A 23,102-nucleotide genomic window follows, 5' to 3' on the forward strand; every position below is an offset into this window, starting at 1 on the left:
GGCAGGAGCTGGGACACGAATGCGGCGGACGTGGTCTGCAGTGCGTTGAACTGTGGGATGGCCCGGACAGTGACAAGGGATGCCTCCTACGGAGAGGGCACTGGGGACATATGGCTGGATGGGGTGAAGTGTAACGGGACAGAGACTTCCCTCGACCAGTGCCCTGCCAGCCCATGGGGGGTGAACAACTGCACACACGGAGAGGACGCTGGAGTCTCCTGCACAGGTAGTGTGTGTAGGGCTGTTACCCCCTCGGTGAGTGGGTTTCGACGCTGGGGTCAGGAACTGCAACCTGGAACTCATATTCTAAAGGTTATTCAGTGTTCATTGCAAAACTTCCCAATTTCTGAACTACAACCACGAAAACCCACGACACCCCAGTCTCCACTCTTTTTCCACATATGTCGACATCCCATGTATTCCAACCCAATTCCACCTTCCCTCTCACTTCATAAAACAGGACAGCACAGAACAGACCCTTTGGCCGACAATGTTGTGCCGACATATGTATTCCCCCTATTTACAGAATGCCCATATGCCTCCATTTTACCCTCATTCATGTGCTCATCCAAGCCCCTCCGAAAAGCCACCAATGAATTTGCCTCCAGCACCCAATCTGGCAACGCACTCCAGGCATCCACCACTTTCTCAGTGCAAAACGTACCCCTCAGGTCTGTTCTGAGCCTACCCCCTCTCACCTTAAATGCTTGCCCTCTGGTAATGGTGTTGGTATTGGCATTGGTATTGGTTTATTATTGTCACTTGTACCGAGGTACGATGAAAAACATGTCTTGCAGACCGATAATTGAATCACTCAATAATGGGAAAAAGATATTGCTTGTCCGCCTGATCTATTCCCCTCATAAATTTATACACTTCTAACAGCCTCTGCTGCTTCAGGGAGAAGAGACTAAGTTTGTCCAGCCTCTCCTGATAGCACATGCCCTCTAATCTAGGGAGCATCCTGGTAAACCTCCTCTGCACCCTCTCTTAAAGCCTCAACATCCTTCCTATCGTGAGGTGACCAGAATTGCAGAAACCTCAGTGCAAATTCCAGTGTAAGGCTACTCCCACATTCTCCGCAGCCTTTAATGTCTCACACTGTCCAACCCCACTGTCCCAACTCCCTGCACCCTTTAGTGTCTCAGATAGTCTCACCGAGCACTCTGTACACACTTCAGTCCCACACAATCCAATCCAACTCTCCCATTTCCTTGCGCCCTTCAATGTCCCACACTGCATATCCAAACTCAACACACACTCCCCAGACCCTTGTGGATACTGTCTGATACTGACTCCCCTCTCACCCATTTCACCTTGCATGTCCGACACAGCCAAATCCCACTCACCCTCCCCACCTGCCCCCCATGTGATATCCCCCACTCCCAACTCATCTCCACACCTTCCCAGATCCTTATCAGAAAATGTTGAATCCTGCTCCCTCCTTATTTACCACGTCCTTCATTATCCTAACAAAATCAATAACTTTCCCGACTCTGTTCCAGGCCCGGTGCCGGTCCGGCTGGTGAAGGGGAACAACATGTGCTCCGGGAGAGTCGAGGTCTATCACAACTCCACCTGGGGCACCGTCTGCGGCAGGAGCTGGGACACGAATGCGGCGCACGTGGTCTGCAGGGTGTTGAACTGTGGGACGGCCCGGTCAGTGACAAGAGATGCCTCCTACGGAGAGGGCACTGGGGACATCTGGCTGGATGGGGTGAAGTGTAATGGGACAGAGCCTGCCCTCGACCAGTGCCCTGCCAGCCCATGGGGGGTGAACAACTGCACACACGGAGAGGACGCTGGAATCTCCTGCACAGGTGTGTGGGTGGGGCTGTTACCCCCTCAGTGAGTGGGTTTTGACACTGGGGTCAGAGATTGCAACCCTGAACTTAAATTCTAAAGGTTGTTCAGTGTTTGTTGCAAAACTTCCCGATATCTAAACTGCAACAACTAAAGCCCACTATACCCCTGTGTCCACTCGTTCTCCACACATGTCGACATCCCATGTATTCTGTCCCAATTCCACCTTCCCTCTCACTTCAATGTACATCCCAGTGTGAGGCTGCTCTCCCTCCTTACCCGCACCTTTTAATGTCACACACACACCAACCCAACTCTCCCCACTCCCTGCACCCTTCAATGACACAGATAGTCCAACCGAACACACCGTACACACTTCAATGTCGCACACAGTCTAACCAAACCCAACACCCACTCAAGACACCCTTGTCGATGCCGCTGTGTCTAATCCTGACTCCCCTCTCCCCCATTTCACCATCCCTGTCCGACACAGCCTGATCCCACTTGTCCTCCCCTACCTGTCCCCCACGTGATTTCCCCCACTCCCAACTCATCCCCACAGCTTCCCAGATCCCATGAATATCACATAATGTGGAATCCTGCTCCCTCCGTATTTCCCACGTCCTTCATTATCCTGACCTTAAACTCAATAACTTTCCCGCCTCTGTTGCAGGCCCGGTGCCGGTCCGGCTGGTGAAGGGGAACAACATGTGCTCCGGGAGAGTCGAGGTCTATCACAACTCCACCTGGGCCACTGTCTGCGGCAGGAGCTGGGACATGAATGCGGCAGATGTGGTCTGCAGGGCGTTGAACTGTGGGACGGCCCGGTCAGTGACAACAAATGCTTCCTACGGAGAGGGCACTGGGGACATCTGGCTGGATGGGGTAAAGTGTAACGGGACAGAGCCTGCCCTGGACCAGTGCCCTGCCAGCCCATGGGGGGTGAACAACTGCACACACGGAGAGGACGCTGGAGTCTCCTGCACAGGTGAATGTGGGTGGGGCTGTTACCCCCTTGGGTGGGTGGGTTTCGACGGTGGTGTTCCAAATGTTCTTGAGTGTTTGTTTCAAAACTTCCCGATTTCTAAACTACAACCACTGAAGGCCACAATACCGCAATCTGCACTCAATCTCCACACACGTCAACATCCCATGTATTTCTTTAGCCTCGTGAGGAAGTGGAGGCTCTGGTGAGCTTTCTTGGCTGTGGCATCTATGTGATTTGACCAGGACAGGCTATTGGTGATGTTCACTCCCAGGAACTTGACCGTCTCGACCTCAGTACTGTTGATGTCGTCAGGTGCATGTACACCACCCCCTTTCCTGAAGTCAATGACCAGCTCTTTTGTTGACATTGAGGGAAAGGTTGTTGTCATGACACCATGCCACTAAGCTCTCTTTCTCCTTCCTGTTCTCCGACTCGTCGCTGTTTGAGATACGGCCTACAACGGTGGTGTCATCTGCAAACTTGTAGATGGAGTTAGAGCAGAATCTGGCCACACAGTCATGAGTGTATAGGGAGTAGAGTAGAGGGCTGAGGACACAGCCTTGTGGGGCACCAGTGTTGAGAATAATCGTACTGGAGGTATTGCTGCCTATCCTCACTGATTGCGGTCTGTCGGGCAGAAAGTCAAGGATCCAGTTAGAGGGTGGTGTTGAGTCCTAGGTCTTGGAGTTTGGCGTTGTCTGCTTGGTATTATAGTATTGAAGGCAGAACTGTAGTCAATAAATCTCAATCTCTTTATAATGGGATCTCTCAATAATAGGAAAAAGATATTGCTTGTCCGCCCTATCTACTCCCCTCATAAATTTATACACTTCCAACAGATCCTCCCCGCAGCCCCCGCCGTTCCAGAGAGAAGAGACCAATTTTGTCCAGCCTCTCCTGATAGCACATGTCCTCTATTCCAGGCAGCATCCTGGTAAACCTTCCCTGCCCCCTCTCTAAAGCCTCGACGTCCTTCCTATAGTGAGGTGACCAGAATTGCAGAAGCTTCAGTGCGTTTTCCAGTCTAAGGCTGCTCCCTCATTCTCCGCACCCTTTACTGTCCCACACTGTTCAACAAAACTGTCCCCACTCCCTGCACCCTTTAATGTCCCACACTCTCCAACTGAACTGTCCCCACTCCCTGCACCCTTTAATGTCCCAGATAGTCTCCCCGAACACTTTGTACACACTTCAATGTCCCACACAATCCAATCCAACTCTCCCAATTCCCCGCACCCTTCAATGTCCCACACTGCATATCCAAACTCAACACGCACTCCCCAGACACCTGTGGATGCTGCCCTCTCATATTGTCTCCCCTCTCACCCATTGCACCTTGCAGGTCCGACACAGCCAAATCTCACTCGCCTTCCTCTTCCTGCCTCCTGTGTGAAATCCCCCATTCCCAAACTATCTCCATACCTTCCCTAACACTTAACTCAATCACTTTCCAGCCTCTGTTGCAGGCCCGGTGCCTGTCCGGCTGGTGAAGGGGAACAACATGTGCTCCGGGAGAGTCGAGGTCTATCGCAACTCCACCTGGGGCACCGTCTGCGGAAGGAGCTGGGATACGAATGCGGCAGACGTCGTCTGCAGGGTGTTGAACTGTGGGACGGCCCGGTTAGTGACAAGCGATGCCTCTTACGGAAAGGGCACTGGGAACATCTGGCTTGATGGGGTGAAGTGTATCGGGACAGAGACTGCCCTCGACCAGTGCCGTGCCAGCCCAATGGGGGTGAATAACTGCACACACGGAGAGGACGCTGGAGTCTCCTGCACAGGTGAGTGTGGGTGGGGCTGTTACCCTCTTGGGTGGGTGGTTTTCCACACTGGGTTCAGGGGTTGTTATCAGAAACTTATGTTGTGAAGGTTGTTCACTGTTTGTTCCAAAACTTCCCGATTTCTAAACTACAATGACTACAGCACACAAAATCGCAGACTCCACTCGTTCTCCACACAAGACTACATCCCATGTATTCTATCCCAACTCTTGCTTCCCTCTGCCGTCAATGTACATCCCTCTCCAGGACTGCTCTCCCTGTTACATAGCAGCAACAACAGAAACACACCAAGTGATGTCTCAGTATTAGAAACTATTTTATTAATAACTACTTGCAATAATAAGAAAAGTAAAAACGTTAGTTATTAAACATTGATCCCACAAGTATAAACTCAAGGTGTGTGTGTGGCAAATTCCCGAAGTCACGGAATAGTTCTCAAAGTTCAGTTCAGCAAGTCATCAGGTGAGGCGTGAGCAATGGCTTTTGCAAAACCACTGTTGACTGGAGAAAATGTAGAGAGAATGTAGAGACACTTTACGAAATCGACATGTTCCACGATGGAACCCAGACGACACCTCAATCTCTGAAGATCTCCACTGCTTTGTTGCAAAGTATCTGCCACCCCGAAGGCATTCGATACGTGGATCTCCACAGAAATACCTGCTTTCCAGTACAGGTTAACGAGAAAGTGGACTCCACTTGTTTGCTCCAAAAATCCATACATGGATTGTTGTGACAGACACAGCTATTGTTCTTCATCCATCAATACAGAGACTGGCAGTCAGTTTCTCGCTCTCTCTCGCTCTCTCTCTCGCTCCCTCGCTCTCTCTGACTCACTGAGCAAAACAGCCAGTACGTTGCTATCTTGATGCCACCATAGACACACAACTACTCTACTGTCCAGATGCCTTAAAGGGACATTCACCAAATGGCCAAATGGCAACCTTGCTCGTAACATCGCTCATACCCCACACCCTTTCACGTCCCACACTGTTCAACCCAACTCTCCCCAATCCTGCACCCTTTAGTTTCCCAGATAGTCTTACTGAACACTCTGTGTACACTTCAATCACCTACAGAGTCTAACCCAAATATACCCACTCCCCGCACCCTTTACTATCTGACACATTCTAACCAAACTCGACACCCACTCCCGAAACTCGTGTAGATGCCGCCCTGTCTAATCCTGGCTCCCCTCTCACACGTTTCACCTTCCACGTCCCACACAGCCTGATCCCACTCGCCCTCCCCTACCTGCCCCCCATGTGATTTCCCCAACTCCCAACACATCTCCACACCTTCCCAGATCCCATCAATATCGCAAAAAGTTGAATCCTGCTCCCTCCTTATTTCCCACATTCTTCATCATCCTCACCTTAAACTCAATAACGTTCCCGCCACTGTTCCAGGCCCGGTGCCCATCCGGCTGGTGAAGGGGAACAACATGTGCTCCGGGAGAGTCGAGGTCTATCACAACTCCACCTGGGGCACCGTCTGCGGCAGGAGCTGGGACACGAATGCGGCGCACGTGGTCTGCAGGGCGTTGAACTGTGGGACGGCCCGGTTAGTGACAACAAATGCTTCCTACGGAGAGGGTACTGGGGACATCTGGCTGGATGGGGTAAAGTGTAACGGGACAGAGCCTGCCCTGGACCAGTGCCCTGCCAGCCCATGGGGGGTGAACAACTGCACACACGGAGAGGACGCTGGAGTCTCCTGTACAGGTGAGTGTGGGTGGGGCTATCACCCCCTCGGGTGGGTGGGGTTCCACACTGGGATCGGGGATTTTAAGCTGACTCTTATGCTTTTTCGCTTGTTGAGTGTTTGTTTCAAAACTTCCCTATTTCTAAACTACAGCCACTGAAGGCCACGATACCACAGTCTACACTCAATCTCCACACACGACAACATGCCATGTATTCCAACCCAGCTCTACCTTCCCTCTGAGTTCATAGAACATAGAACAGGACAGCACAGAACAGACCCTTCGGCCCACAATGTTGTGCCGACGTATCTATTCCTTCTATCTACAGAATGCCCATATCCCTCTATTTTCTTCTGATTCATGTGCTCATCCAAGCCCCTCTGAAAAGCCACCAATGAATTTGCCTCCAGCACCCTATCTGGCAACGCATTCCAGGCATCCACCACTTTCTCAGTAAAAAACGTACCCCTCACATCTGTTCTGAACTTACCCCTCTCACCTTAAATGCATGCCCTCTGGTAATGGTGTTGGTATTGGCGTTGGTATTGCATTATTATTGTCACTTGTACCGACATACAGTGAAAAACTTGTCTTGCATACCGTTCATACAGGTCAATTCATTGCACAGTGCAGTTAAATTGAGTTAGTACAGAGTACATTGAGGTAGTGCAGGTAAAAACAATAACAGTACAGAGTAAAGTGTCACAGCTACAGAGAAAGTGCAGTGCATTAAGATGCAAGGTCACAACAAGTTAGAGCATGAGGTCAGAGTCCATTTCATCGTATAAGGGAACTGTTCAGTAGTCTTGTCACAGAGAGATAGAAGCAGTCCCAAATTCCAGAATGTGTTGTCTCACAAGATGCTGAAAAGGTGTTTGACAGAGTCGAATGGGAATATCTATTCATTACACTTCAAAAATGTAATTCTAGCCCTAAATTTATATCTGCGATCAAACTGATTTATTATACACCTATGGCTTCAATGCTTACTAATAATCAAAGATCCCCTTTGTTTAGGCTTTTTTTGAGGTACTAGACAAGGTTGCCCTATAAGTCCTTCATTATTTGATATTGCTTTGGAACCCTTGGCTTTTGCATTCCGGGATTCTTCAAACATATGTGGTATTTCTCGCAGACAGAAGATTCATAAGATATCTCTTTTCACAGATGACCTATTAATTTATGTTTCTAATCCAGAGGAACCTATCCCCACAGTACTATCACAACTAGATCAGTTTAGTGTTTTTTCTGGCTATAGATTAAATCTCAATAAGAGTGAACTTTTTCCATTAAATATGCAAACCCCAATTTACAGGCAATTACCTTTTAGATTAGTAACTGACTATTTTATGTATTTAGGTGTTAAAATTACCAAGAAACATAAAGGACTTATTTAAAGTTAATTTACTGACTTTAATTGACCATGTTAAACAATTATTTACTAAATGGTCCCCACTGTCTTTATCATTGGTAGGCCGAATTAATGCGGTTAAGATGACTATTTTACCAAAATTTTTATATTTATTTCAAGCGATTCTAACCTTTGTCCCGAAATCTTTTTTTGACACTATTGATTCTAAAATTCTTTCATATATTTGGCAGAATAAAAACCCAAGGTTAAGTAAGAAATATTTACAAAAACTGAAAAAGGGTGGTGGTATGGCCCTGCCTAACTTTAGATTATACTATTGGGCAATTAATATCAGATATTTAATTTTTTGGATACAAGATTTAGATGTTATTCAATGTCCCAAATGGGTACACCTTGAGCATCAATCAGTACACGGATTTTCCATTAGTTTCTATTTTAGGAGCTTCACTCCCTTTTGCACTTACCAGATTAAGTAAACATATGATTAACCCAATAGTTAACCCAATACGAATATGGTTTCAATTTCATAAATTTTTTGGATTGAATAAATTTAACCTGTCAAGTCCCATTCAATCTAATTTTTTCTTTCATCCATTCAGATTGACTCAGCTTTTTTCATATGGAAAAGGAAGGGAATAATATGTTTTTGGGATTTGTTCATTGATAACTGTTTTTCATCTTTTGAACAATTGTCTAACAAATACAATTTGCCTAGATCACACTTTTTTCGATATTGCATATTAGAAATTTTTTTAAAGCTACTATACCCTCTTTTCCAACACCATATAAAACTGAAATTACAGAAAAAAATTTGTCTTAATCCTTATCAGAAGGGCTTGATAGCAATAATCTATGATTTAATTATGAAAATACGTTGAGAATCACTGGACAAGATTAAGAATGAATGGGAAAGTGAACTCCAGACATCTTTACCTACAGAGACATGGAAGAAAATTCTTCATTTAGTTAATACATCTTCAATGTGTGCCAGGCACTGTTTGATACAGTTTAAGGTAGTTCACAGGATCCATATGTCAAAAGATAAGCTAGCCCGTTTTTATCAACATATAAATCCTATATGTGACAGATGTAAATCGAATGTGGCTCCTCTGACACATATGTTTTGGTCCTGTCCTCTTTTGGAAAAATATTGAAAGACATTTTTAACATTATCTCAACGGTATTGAATATTGATTTACAACCTCACCCTATCACTGCAATTTTTGGATTACCAAGGATACAGACTGGCCATTTATCTGCTTCTACTTACTGTATGATTGCCTTTGTCACATTAATGGCCAAACAATCCATTTTGCTTAAATGGAAGGATCCAATACCTCCTACTACTTTTCAATGGTTCTCTCAAACTATATCATATTTAAACTTGGAAAAAATTAGGAGTGGTACTGTTGATCCTTCGCTTAAATTTGAAGATACTTGGAGTCCATTTATTCAATACTTTCATATGATATAGATCCCCGTTCAATAACTTTTCAATTTAGAGGAATGGAGTTGATGACATAATATTGCTCTGATTCTACTGAGAAATTTCAGTCCAGTTTTTTTTCCTTTTTTTTGTCTTTTTTTGAAATTTTCTTTTTAGTTTGGTTTGTTGTATTATTTACAATTTTATATTGATTTGGGGATTTTTTTTCTGTTCTTTTATATACACAATAAATCTTTTTCTTTCCCTTCTTTTATGTTATATTCATCTTCTAAGAGATTGTGAGATCTAAAGATTTTTTTAATATTTTATTATTCCTTATGATTATCTATGCCATGATTGTTCTCTTGATCTCTTTGTATTACACGTACAGTCTTCGATGTTATATATTAATCTGTATTAATTTGGAAACTAATAAAAAGATTGAAAAAGAAAAAAGAAAGAAAAAAAGAAAAGAAGCTGTCCTTGAGCCTGGTGGTACGTGCCCTCAGGCTCCTGTATCTTCTGCCCGATGGGAGAGGAGAGAAGAGAGAATGACCCGGGTGGGTGGGGTCTTTGATTACGCTGGCTGCTTCACCAAGGCAGCTAGAGGTAAAGACAGAGTCCAAAGAGGGGAGGCTGGTGTCCGTGATGCGCTGGGCTGTGTCCACAACTCTCTGCAGTTTTTTGCAGTCCTGAGATGAGTAGTTGCCGTACCAAGCCGTGATGCATCCGGATAGGATGCTTTCTATGGTGCATCGATAAAAGTTGGTGAGTGTCAAAGGGACATACCAAATTTCTTTAGCCTTGTGAGGAAGTGGAGGCACTGGTGAGCTTTCTTGGCCATGGCATCGATGTGATTTGACCAGGACAGGCTATTGGTGATGTTCACTCCCAGGAACTTGAAGCTCTCAACACTCGACCTCAGCATTGTCGATGTAGACAGGTGCATGTACACCGCCCCCTCTTTTGTTCACATTGAGGGAGAGGTTGTTGTCATGACACCATTCCACTAAGCTTTATATCTCCTTCCTGTTCTCCGACTCATCGCTGTTTGAGATATGGCCTACAACGGTGGTGTCATCTGCATCTTGTAGAAGGAGCAGAATCTGGCCACACAGTCATGAGTGTATAGGGAGTAGAGTAGAGGGCTGAGGACGCAGCCTTGTGGGGCACCAAGTGTTGAGAATAATTGTGCCGGAGCTGTTGCTGCCTATCCTCACTGACTGCGGTCTGTTGGTCAGAAAGTCAAGGATCCAGTTATAGAGGGAGGTGTTGAGTCCTAGGTCTTGGAGTCTGGTGACACCTCTGCTTGGGATTATAGTATTGAAGGCAGAGCTGTTGTCAATAAATCTCAATCTCTCAATAATTGGATCACTCAATAATGGGAAAAAGATATTGCTTGTCGACCCTATCTATTCCCCTCATAAATTTATACACTTCTAACAGCCTGTACCGCTCCAGGGAGAAGAGACCAAGTTTGTCCAGCCTCTCCTGATAGCACATGCCCTCTAATCCAGGCAGCATCCTGGTAAACCTCCTCTGCACCCTCTCTAAAGCCTTGACATCCTTCCTATAGTGAGGTGACCAGAACTGCAGAAACTTCAGTGCAAATTCCAGTGTAAGGCTGCTCCCACATTTCTCCGCACCCTTTAATGTCTCACACTGTCCAACCCAACTGTCCCCACTCCCTGCACCCTTTAATGTCCCAGATAGTCTCACCGAGCACTCTGTACACACTTCAATGTCCCACACAATCCAATCCAACTCTCCCATTTCCCTGCGCCCTTCGATGTCCCACACTGCATATCCAAACTCAACACACACTCCCCAGACCCTTGTGGATACTGTCTGATACTGACTCCCCTCTCACCCATTTCACCTTGCATGTCTGACACAGCCAAATCCCACTCACCCTCCCCACCTGCCCCCCATGTGATATCCCCCACTCCCAACTCATCTCCACACCTTCCCAGATCCTTATCAGAAAATGTTGAATCCTGCTCCCTCCTTATTTCCCACGTCCTTCATTATCCTGACCTTAAACTCAATAACGTTCCCGCCACTGTTGCAGGCCCGGTGCCGGTCCGGCTGGTGAAGGGGAACAACATGTGCTCCGGGAGAGTCGAGGTCTATCACAACTCCACCTGGGGCACCGTCTGCGGCAGGAGCTGGGACACGAATGCGGCGGACGTGGTCTGCAGGGTGTTGAACTGTGGGACGGCCCAGTCAGTGACAAGAGATGCCTCCTACGGAGAGGGCACTGGGGACATCTGGGTGGATGGGGCGAAGTGTAACGGGACAGAGCCTGCCCTGGACCAGTGCCCTGCCAGCCCATGGGGGGTGAACAACTGCACACACGGAGAGGACGCTGGAGTCTCCTGCACAGGTGAGTGTGGGTGGGGCTGTTACCCCCTCGGGTGGATGGAGTTCCCCACTGGGATTGGGGATTTTAAGCTGACTCTTATGCTTTTTCGCTTGGTGAGTGTTTGTTTTTACAAAACTTCCTGATTTCTGAACTACAACCACTAAAGTCCACGACACCCCAGTCTGCACTCTTTCTTTACACATGTCGACATCCCATGTATTCTACCCAACTCCACCTTCCCTCTGCCTCCAATGCACATCTCAGGCTAAGGCTGCTTCGTCATTCGCCACACCCTTTAATGTCTCACACTGTCTAACCAAACTTGACTCCCACTCCCCACATCCTAGTCGATGCTGCCCTGTCTAATTCTGACTCCCCTCTCCCCCATTTAGCCCACGATATCCCAGTGTCTAACCCTTCTCCATACATGTCAACGCCCCATGTATTCCAACCCAATTCTACCTTCCCTCTGAATTCAGGACCCATTCCCGTCTAATGGTGCTCTCCCTCATTCCCCGTGCCCTTTAATGTCCCACACACACCAACCCAAGTCTCTCTAGTCCCCGCACCCTTCAATGTCCCACACTGTCCAAATTGACACACTGACACACCCTCCCTGTTAACCCAATTTTGAAGTCCCACTTCCGTCTGCTGTAAATCACACAGTGCCACAGGTTAATTCAAAGGCGTTTATTTAGCAATATGTTGCTAGGAGAAATCTCCTTACTCTCAAGTAGAGTCTGCAGCGGGGTTCTCTGAGGTACAGAGGGGGCAGACAGTAATTTATACAAGCATTGTCACGCACACTAATGAGCCAGGCGCCATGGTTCTGGGCTGAGCAGCAAAGAACCAAAGGACAGCTGCAGAGAAACAAAGAATGGCATCGCACCTAAGGTTCAGTTCATCGGTTTGCAATCAAGAGACACAAAGACAGGTACCACACTCATTGTTTGGGACAGTCTTCCCATTTCCCATTAAGTGCAACCATCATCCTTATAGTTTAACTTGATTGCAAGCCAATCAACTCCCGGACACAGCAATTATCACTCAGCACCCAACCCAGAAACAGTGGTTTTGCTGCTCTGGCCTGCCAACCACCTTTTCATGCAGCCACAGTTCTCATCAATTATAAGATATGAATACAGTTATAGTTTATTAATCCTTTGCTTCCTCACCCCCAGACTCTTGCAGATGCCACCCTGTCTAATCCTGACTCCCCTCTCACCCATTTCACCTTCCATATCCCACACAGCCTGATCCCACTCGCCCTCCCCTACCTGCCCCCCATGTGGTTTCCCCCACTCCCTGCCTATCTCCACACCTTCCCAGATCCCATCAATATCAAAAAAAGTTGAATCCCGTTCCCTCCTTATTTCCCACATCCTTCATTGTCCCAACTGTTAAATCAGTCACCTTCCCACTGCTGTTGCAGGCCCGGTGCTGGTCCGGCTGGTGAAGGGGAACAACATGTGCTCTGGGAGAGTCGAGGTCTATCACAACTCCACCTGGGGCACCGTCTGCGGCAGGAGCTGGGACACGAACACGGCGGACGTGGTCTGCAAGGCGTTGAACTGTGGGACGGCCCGGTCAGTGACAAGAGATGCCTCCTACGGAGAGGGCACTGGGGACATCTGGCTGGATGGGGTGCAGTGTAACGGGACAGAGACTGCCCTCAACCAGTGCCCTGCCAGCCCATGGGGGGTGAACAACTGCACACACGGTGAGGACGCTGGAGTCTCCTGCACAGGTGAGTGTGGGTTGGGCTGTTACCCCCCTCATGCTGGGGTCAGGGATTGCAACCTGAAACTGAGGTTCTAAAGTTTGTTGAGTGTTTGTAACAAAACTTCCCGGTTTCTAAACTACAACCACTGAAGGTCACGACACCCCAGTCTCCACTCATTCTCCACACACGACGGCATGCCATGCATTCTAACCCAACTCCACCTTGCCTCTGCCTTCAATGTACATCCCAGTCTAAGGCTGCTCCCTCATTCCCCTCACCCTTTCATGTCCCGCACAGTGAAAGCCAACTTTCCCCACTCCATGCACTCTTGAAGGTCCCAGATAGTCTAACCAAACACTCCGTATCCTCTTCAATGTCCCTCAGTCTAACCCAAAGCACTCCCTGCTCCCTTTAATGTTGCACACTGTTGTACCAAACATGACTCCCACTTCACACACCCGTGCAGATGCTGCTCTGTCGAATGCTGACTCCTCTCTCACCCTATTCAACTTCCATGCCTGACACAGCCTGATCCCACTCGCCCTCTCTTACCTGCCCCCAATGTGACTTCCCCCCCTCCCAACATCTCCACACCTTCCCAGATCCCTTCAATATCAGAAAATGTTGAATCCTGCTCCCTCCTGATTTCCCACGTCCTTCATTATCCTGACCTTAAACTCAATAACATTCCCAACTCTGTTGCAGGCCCGGTGCCGGTCCGGCTGGTGAAGGGGAACAACATGTGCTCCGGGAGAGTCGAGGTCTATCACAACTCCACCTGGGGCACCGTCTGCGGCAGGAGCTGGGATACGAACGCGGCGAACGTGGTCTGCAAGGTGTTGAACTGTGGGACTGCCCGGTCAGTGACAAGAGGTGCCTCTTACGGAGAGGGCACTGGGGACATCTGGCTGGATGGGGTGAAGTGTAACGGGACAGAGACTGCCCTCGACCAGTGCCCTGCCAGCCCATGGGGGGTGAACAACTGCACGCACGGAGAAGACGCTGGAGTCTCCTGCACAGGTGAGTGTTACCCTCTCAGGTAAGTGGGATTCCACGTTGGTGATCGGGACTTAAACCTGACACATATGTTCCAATGGTTGTTGAGTACTTGCCTTGAAGCTGATTCCCTACCATAGCCCACCACTTACTATCCCACTCTCTATAAGATCACTTTCCCATCAATCCCTGCATTCACCCAGGCTCCACCATTTCCTCCCAGGAATTAAACCTTCTAAATCTCTTGTGGACTGCCTTCAATGCCACTCTATCCTTCCTTAGGTAAGTGGAACAAAACAGTTTGCAGGATCTTTGTAGGTACTGGTCAGGTGCCAGAGGACTGGAGAGTGGCCAATATTGTTCCTTTGTTTAAGAAGTGCAATTGGGATAATTCAGGAAATTATCGGCCAGTGATCTTCACATCAGTGGTAGAGAAGCTATTCGAGTGGATTGTGACAGATCAGATTAACTTGCAGTTGGAAAAGCACGTGTTATCAGGGATGGTCGGCATGGCTTTGTGCGGAGCAGGTCACATCTCCCAAGCGATTGAGTTTATTGAGGAGGTGACGAAGATGATGGATGGTGGTAGGGCACTGGATGTTGTCCACTTGGACCTTAGTGAGGCATGTGACCAGGTCCCTCATGGTTGGCTGATCCAGGAGATGAAAATGCACAGGATTCACAGTGAGTCAATATTGGCTTGGCCGTAGAAGACAAGAGGTTCGTGGTGGTGGAGTGTATTTCCGACTGGAGGTCTGTGACCGGGGTGATCTACAGGGTTCGGTGATGGGACCTCTGTTGTTTGTGATATATATATATATATATATATATATATATATAAGTGACTCAGAATAAAATGTCAATGGGCTGATTTCAAAGTTTGAAGACGACACGGAGACTGGTGGAGCAGGTTGTCAAACGATACAACAGGATATAGATCAGTTGCACATCTGGGCAGAGAAAGGCGAATGGAATTTAATCCAGGCAAGTGTGAGGTGATTCACTTTGGGAAATTAAGCGTAAAGGGAAATTACAAAATAAATGGCAGGACCCTTGGGAGAGTTGATTTGCAGAGGTATCTTGGAGTCCAAGTTAAAAGCTCCACTATACCACTAAAGGCCACGAAACCCGTCTCCACTCAGTCTCCACTCAGTCTCCACTCATTCCCCACATACGACAACATCCCATGAATTCAAACCCAACATTACGTTTCTCTGCCTTCAATGCACATTCCAGTCTGAGGCTGCTCTCCCTCGTTCCCCACACTCTTTCATGTCACCTTTTAATGTCCCACATAGTCCAACACAACCCTTCCCAGTTCCCGAACCCTTGTAGATGCCGCCTTGTCTAATCCTGACTCCCCTCTCCCTCATTTCACCTTCCACGTCCCAGACAGCCAGATCCCACTCACCGTCTTCGACCTGAACCCGATGTGATTCCCCCATTCCAAACCCATCTCCACACCTACCCAGATCCAATCAATGTCCCAATAAGTGGGAACGTGCTCCCTCCTAATTTCTCACCTCCCTTATGATCCAAATCCTAAATTCAATAACCTTCCTGCCTCTGTTCCAGGCCCAGTGCCCGTCCGGCTGGTGAAGGGGAACAACATGTGCTCCGGGAGAGTCGAGGTCTATCACAACTCCACCTGGGGCACCGTCTGCGGCAGGAGCTGGGACACGAATGCAGCGGACGTGGTCTGCAGGACGTTGAACTGTGGGACGGCCCAGTCAGTGACAACAAATGCTTCCTATGGAGAGGGCACTGGTGACATCTGGCTGGATGGGGTGAAGTGTAGCAGGACAGAGCCTGCCCTGGACCAGTGCCCTGCCAGCCCATGGGGGGTGAACAACTGCACACACGGAGAGGACGCTGGAGTCTCCTGCACAGGTGAGAGTAAGTGGGGCTGTTACCCCTCGGTGGGTGGGTTTCGACGCTGGGGTCAGGGGTTGTAACCTGAAACTTGTGTTCCAAATGTTCTTGAGTGTTTGTTTCAAAACTTCCTGATTTCTAAACTACAACCACTGAAGGCCACGATACACGCAACGATACATGCAGTCTACACTCAATCTTCACACACGTCAACGTGCCATGTATTCCAACCCAACTCCACCTTCCCTCTGACTTCATAGAACATAGAACAGGACAGCACAGAACGGGCCCTTCGGCCCACAATGCTGTGCCGACGTATCTATTCCCTCTATCAACAGAATGCCCATATCCCTCCGCTTTCCTCTCATTCATGTGCTCATCCAAGCCCCTCTGAAAAGCCACCAATGAATTTGCCTCCAGCACCCAATCTGGCAACGCATTCCAGGCATCCACCACTCTCTCAGTCAAAAACGTACCTCTCGCGTCTGTTCTGAACCTACCCCCTCTCACCTTAAATGCATGCCCTCTGGTAATGGTGTTGGTATTGGCATTGGTATTAGTTTACTATTGTCACTTGTACCGACGTACAATGAAAAACGTGTCTTGCAGACCAATCGTACAGGTTAATTCATTACACAGTGCAGTTACATTGAGTAAGTACAGAGTGCATTCATGTAGTACAGGTAAAAACAATAACAGTACAGAGTAAAGTGTCACAGCTACAGAGGAAGTGCAGTGCAATAAGGTGCAAGGTCACAACAAGGTAGATTGTGCAGTCCGAGTCCATCTCATCGTATAAGGGAACCGTTCAATAGTCTTCCCACAGTGGGATAGAAGCTGTCCTTGAGCCTGGTGGTACGTGCCCTCAGACTCCTGTATCTTCTGCCTGATGGGAGAGGGGAGAAGAGAGAATGACCCGGGTGGGTGGGTTCTTTGATTATGCTGGCTGCTTCACCAAGGCAGCGAGAGGTAAAGACAGAGTCCAAGGAGGGGAGTCTGGTTTCCATGATGCGCTGGACTGTGTCCACAAATCTCTGCAGTTTCTTGCGGTCCTGGGCAGAGCAGTTGCTGTACCAAGCTGTGATGCATCCAGATAGAATGCTTTCTATGGTGCATCGATAAAAGTTGGTGAGTGTCAAAGGGACAGACCGAATTTCTTTAGCCTTGTGAGGACGTAGAGGCACTGGTGAGCTTTCTTGGCTGTGGCATCTCTGTGATTTGACCAGGACAGGCTATTGCTGATGTTCAGTCCCAGGAACTTGAAACTCTCAATCCTCTCGACCTCAGCACCGTTGATGTAGTCAGGTGTATGTACACCGCCCCCTTTCCTGAAGTCAATGACCAGCTCTTTTGTTGATATTGAAGGAAAGGTTGTTGTCATGACACCATGTCACTAAGCTCTCTGTCTCCTTCCTGTACTCCGTCTCATCACTGTTTGACATATGCCCTACAACGCTGGTGTCATCTGAAAACTTGTAGAAGGAGTTAGAGCAGAAACTGGGCACACAGTCATGAGTGTATAGGGAGTAGAGTAGAGGGCTGAGGACGCAGCCTGGTGGGCACCAGTGTTGAGAATAATCGTGCCGGCGGTATTGCTGCCTACCCTCACTGATTGCGGTCTGTTGGTCAGAAAGTCAAGGATCCAATTACAGAGGGAGATGTTGAGTCCTAGGTCTTGGAGTTTGGTGATGAGCCTGTTTGGGATTGTAGTGTTGAACGCAGAGCTGTTGTCTATAATTCCCAATATCTCAATAATGGGATCTCTAAATAACGGGAAAAAGATATTGCTTGTCCGCCCTATCTATTCCCCTCATAATGTTATACACTTCCAGAAGATCATCACTCAGACCCCGCCGCTCCAGAGAGAAGAGATCAAGTTTGTCCAGCCTCTCCTGATAGCACATGCCCTCTAATCCAGGTAGCATCCTGGTAAACCTCCCGTGCACCTTCTCTAAAGCCTTGACATCCTTCCTATGGTGAGATGACCAGAATTGCAGAAACTTCAGTGCCTATTCCAGTCTCAGGCTGCTCCCTCATTCCCCGCACCCTTTAATGTCCCACACTGACCAACAAAACTGACCCCACTCCCTGCACCCTTTAATGTCCAAGAGCGTCTCACCAAACGTGCTGTACACACTTCAATGTCCCACTCAATCCAACCCAAATCTCCCATTTCCCCGCACCCTTCAATGTCCCACGCTGCATATCCAATCTCGACATGCACTCCCCAGACCCTTGCGGATGCCGCCCTATCTGATAATGACTCCCCTCTCACCCATCGCACCTTGCATGTCCGACTGCGCCAAATCCCACTCACCCTCCTCTTCCTGCCTGCCATGTGAAGTCCCCCATTCCCAAACTATCTCCATACCTATCCTAACACTTAACTCGATCACTTTCCTGCCACTGTTCCAGGCCCGGTGCCGGTCCGGCTGGTGAAGGGGAACAACATGTGCTCCGGGAGAGTCGAGGTCTATCACAACTCCACCTGGGGCACCGTCTGCGGCAGGAACTGGGACACGAATGCGGCGCACGTGGTCTGCAGGGCGTTGAACTGTGGGACGGCCCGGTCAGTGACGAGAGATGCCTCCTACGGAGAGGGCACTGGGGACATCTGGGTGGACGGGGTGAAGTGTAATGGGACAGAGACTGCCCTCGACCAGTGCCCTGCCAGCCCATGGGGAGTGAACAACTGCACACACGGAGAGGACGCTGGAGTCTCCTGCACAGGTGAGTGTGGGTGGGGCTGTTACCCCCTCGGGTGGGTGGGTGTCTGCACTGGCATCAGTGACTTCAAGCTCAAACTTGTTTTCCAATGATTGTTGAATACTTACTTTGAAATTGTTTCATGGTACAACAAAGATTGGCAGAATTGTGGACACTGGGGAAGGTTGTGAAAAGATACAGATCAGTCGGACATTTGGGTGGAGAAATGGGAGATGGAGTTTAATCTGGGTAAATGTGAGGTGTTGGGTTTGGAGAGATTAAGGTGGAAGATCAAAAAATTTTCAGTATATGGGAAGATCCAACACCAATCCCAATGCCAATACCAATCCGAAGGAGCCTGAATACTCAGGCATCTTGTTTCCTTAGGAGAGATCCAGAGGGACCTCAAGTCCATAACACAAGAGGATTGGGTGTTAAAGAAGGCATGTGGCATGTTTGCCATCACTGTTTGGGGGCATTGAGGAGAGAAGTCGGGAAACAAAGAGAAGTTGTCTGAAGTTCATCGGGGACTGAGGGACAATAGGACATAAAATTCTGAAGAGGGTTGACAGTCACATTATTTTCTCAGGGTGTAAATATCAAAGAATGGACGGCTTAAGTTGCCTGTAGAAGTTTAAAAGAGATTAATGAGGCATGACTTTTTGATGCAGAGGCTGGTAGGTGGGTGAAAAGCATTACAGGGGAAGCCGTGGAAGCAGGTACGCTAACAATGTTCAAGAGGCATTTAGAAAGACAAGTGAACAGACATTGAACAGAGGGAGACAGACCATGTGAGGTGGGAATAGTTAGATTGGCATCACGGTCGGCACAGACATGGTGGGCCGAAGGGCCTGTTCCTGTGCTGTACTATTCTGTGTTCTATGTTCTTTTTCTTGACCATTAATGTCCCACCCAGTCTAACCCCACTCCCCCCTCACTCCTGGCACCATTTCACGTCACACAGTCTAATCCTTCTCTCCCATCACTCTTGGAACCTGTCGGTAACTTGAGCCTAATTTTAACCAAATTCCTGCCCGTTCCAGGCCCGGTGCCCGTCCGGCTGGTGAAGGGGAACAACATGTGCTCCGGGAGAGTCGAGGTCTATCACAACTCCACCTGGGGCACCGTCTGCGGCAGGAGCTGGGACACGAATGCGGCGGACGTGGTCTGCAGGGCGTTGAACTGTGGGACGGCCCGGTCAGTAACAACAAATGCTTCCTATGGAGAGGGCACTGGTGACATCTGGGTGGATGGGGTGAAGTGTAATGGGACAGAGCCTGCCCTGGACCAGTGCCCTGCCAGCCCATGGGGGGTGAACAACTGCACACACGGAGAGGACGCTGGAATCTCCTGCACAGGTGAATGTGGGTGGGGCTGTTACCCCCTCGTTGAGTGGGTTTCTGCACTGGGATCAGTGACTTTAACCTTAAACTTGTTTTCCGATTATTCTTGAATACTTGCTTTGAAATCATTTCATTGTGCAACAAAGATTGGCAGAATTGTGGACACTGGGGTAGGTTGTGAAAAGATACAGATCAGTCGGACATTTGGCTGGAGAGATTGGAGATGGAGTTTAAAGTGGACAAGTGAGAGGTGATGGGTTTTGAGAGTTTAAGGTGTAAGATGAAAATGTGCAGTAAATGGGAAGATCCAACACAAATCCCAATGCCAATACCAATCCTAAGGAGCTCTGGATACTGAAGCATCTTGTTTCCTTAGGAGAGATCCAGAGGGACCTCAAGTCCATAACACAAGAGGATCGGGTGTTAAAGAAGGCATGTGGCATGTTTGCCATCACTGTTTGGGGTCATTGAGTAGAGAAGCCAGGAAATCAAGAGAAGTTGTCTGAAGTTCATCGGGGCTGAGGGGCAATCGGATATAAAGTTCTGAAGGGGCTTAATGATCACATTATTTTATCAGGGTGTAAATATCACAAACCAGACGACGTAAGTTGCTGGTGAAAGTGGGAGAGTTTAAAGGAGATTAATGAGGCATGATTCTTTATGCAGAGGCTGGTAGGTGGGTGAAAATCATTACAGGGGAGGCAGTGGAAGCAGATACGCTAACAATGTTTAAGAGGCGTTTAGAAAGACAAGTGAACAGATAGTGAACAGAGGGAGTCACACCATGTGAGGTGGGAATAGTTAGATTGGCAACACGGTCAGCAGAGACATGGTGGGCCAAAGGGCCTGTTCCTGTGCTGTAGTGTTCTTTTCCTCAACCATTAATATCCCAGCCAGTCTAACCCCACTCCCCACTCACTCCCGGCACCATTTCACATCGTACAGACTAATCCTTCTCTGCCAGCACTCTCGGTACCTTTTGGTAACGAGCCTAATTTTAACCGCCTTCCTTCTTCTGTTGCAGGCCCGGTGCCAGTCCGGCTGGTGAAGGGGAACAACATGTGCTCTGGGAGAGTCGAGGTCTATCACAACTCCGCCTGGGGCACCATCTGTGGCAGGAGCTGGGACACGAATGCGGCGGACGTGGTCTGCAGAGCATTGAACTGTGGGACGGCCCGGTCAGTGACAAGAGATGCCTCCTACGGAGAGGGCACTGGGAATATCTGGGTGGATGGGTTGAAGTGTAACGGGACAGAGACTGCCCTGGACCAGTGCCCTGCCAGCCCAATGGGGGTGAATAACTGCACACACGGAGAGGACGCTGGAGTCTCCTGCACAGGTGAGTGTGGGTGGGGCTGTCACGCCCTCGGGTGGGTGGGTTTCTGCACTGGCATCAGTGACTTTAACCTTAAAATTGTTTTCCAATGATTGTTGAATACTTGCTTTGAAATTGTTTCATGGTACAACAAAGATTGGCAGAATTGTGGACACTGGAGAAGGTTGTGAAAAGATACAGGTCAGTCGGACATTTGAGTGGTGAAATGGGAGATGAAGTTTAATCTGGACAAATGTGAGGTGTTGGGCTTTGAGAGTTTATAACGTGCAAGATCAAAAAATTTTCAGTAAATGGGAATATCCAACACCAATCTCAATGCCAATACCAATCCAAAGGAGCTCTGAATACTAAGGCATCTTGTTTCCTTAGGAGAGATCCAGAGGGACCTCAAGTCCATAACACAAGAGGAGCGGGTGTTAAAGAAGGCATGTGGCATGTTTGCCATCACTGTTTGGGGGCATTGAGTAGAAAAGTCAGGAAAACAAGAGAAGTTGTCTGAAGTTCATCGGGGGCTGAGGGACAATCGGACATAAAATTCTGAAGAGGGTTGACGGTCACATTATTTTCTCAGGGTGTAAATATCAAAGAACGGACGGCTTAAGTTGCCTGTAGAAGTTTAAAAGAGATTAATGAGGCATGATTTTCTTATGCAGAGGCTGTTAGGTGGGTGAAAAGCATTACAGGGGAGGCAGTGGAAGCAGATACGCTAACAATGTTCAAGAGGCATTTAGAAAGACAAGTGAACAGACATTGAACAGAGGGAGACAGACCATTTGAGGATCGAATAATTAGATTGGCATCACGGTTGGCAGAGACATGGTGGGCTGAAGGGCCTGTTCCTGTGCTGTACTATCCTGTGTTCTGTGTTCCTTCCCTCGACCATTAGTTTCCAACCCAATCTAACATCATTTCCCCCTCACTTACGGCACCATTTCACGTTACACAGTCTAATCCTTCTCTCCCATCACTCTTGGCACCTGTCGGTAACTTGAGCCTAATTTTAACCACATTCCTGCCCGTTCCAGGCCCGGTGCCCGTCCGGCTGGTGAAGGGGAACAACATGTGCTCCGGGAGAGTCGAGGTCTATCACAACTCCACCTGGGGCACCGTCTGCGGCAGGAGCTGGGATACGAATTCGGCGGACGTGGTCTGCAGGGTGCTGAACTGTGGGACAGCCTGGTCAGTGACAAGAGATTCCTCCTACGGAGAGGGCACTGGGAACATCTGGCTGGAATGGGTGAAGTGTAACGGGACAGAGCCTGCCCTCGACCAGTGCCCTGCCAGCCCATGGGGGATGAACAATTGCACACACGGAGAGGACGCTGGAGTCTCCTGCACAGGTGAGTGTGGGTTGGGTCGTTAAGCCTTCATGTGAGTTGGTGTCCACGGTGGGGTCAGTGATTTTAACCTTAAACTTCTGCTCCTACTTGCCCACAAACTGTTTGAAGAATACGTGAAAGGTGGTTGAGTTGTGGACAGTGAATAACGGTGTGAATGTCTCCAGCAGGATATCGATGAGTTGGACATCTGGGTGATGATGTGGCAGATGGAGTTTAATCTGCATCAATGTGAGGTGTTGCATTTGGAGAGGTTAAGTGCGAGAGGAAAGTTCACAGCATATGGCAGGACCCTAAGGAGCACTGATGTACAGGGGGATCTCGGTCCCTCAGAACGGATCCAGGATAC

The 23,102-nt window shown here is 48.5% G+C and overlaps 1 protein-coding gene across 1 annotated transcript in view; it reads left to right on the forward strand.

The window, feature by feature from the left end:
• LOC127576405 (uncharacterized) overlaps nt 1–23,102 on the forward strand; it is a 159,621-nt gene that overhangs the window by 92,331 nt on the left and 44,188 nt on the right. Inside the window, exons 15-22 of the mRNA XM_052026915.1 lie at nt 4,246–4,572; nt 5,982–6,296; nt 11,147–11,461; nt 12,873–13,187; nt 18,447–18,761; nt 19,781–20,095; nt 21,105–21,419; nt 22,442–22,756. Of these exons, the coding sequence (XP_051882875.1) occupies nt 4,246–4,572; nt 5,982–6,296; nt 11,147–11,461; nt 12,873–13,187; nt 18,447–18,761; nt 19,781–20,095; nt 21,105–21,419; nt 22,442–22,756 (2,532 nt within the window). The remainder of the gene's footprint in view (nt 1–4,245; nt 4,573–5,981; nt 6,297–11,146; nt 11,462–12,872; nt 13,188–18,446; nt 18,762–19,780; nt 20,096–21,104; nt 21,420–22,441; nt 22,757–23,102) is intronic.

The sequence above is a fragment of the Pristis pectinata genome, chromosome 12, assembly GCF_009764475.1.
Source record: "Pristis pectinata isolate sPriPec2 chromosome 12, sPriPec2.1.pri, whole genome shotgun sequence".
In the NCBI taxonomy this organism is placed as follows: Eukaryota; Metazoa; Chordata; class Chondrichthyes; order Rhinopristiformes; family Pristidae; genus Pristis; species Pristis pectinata.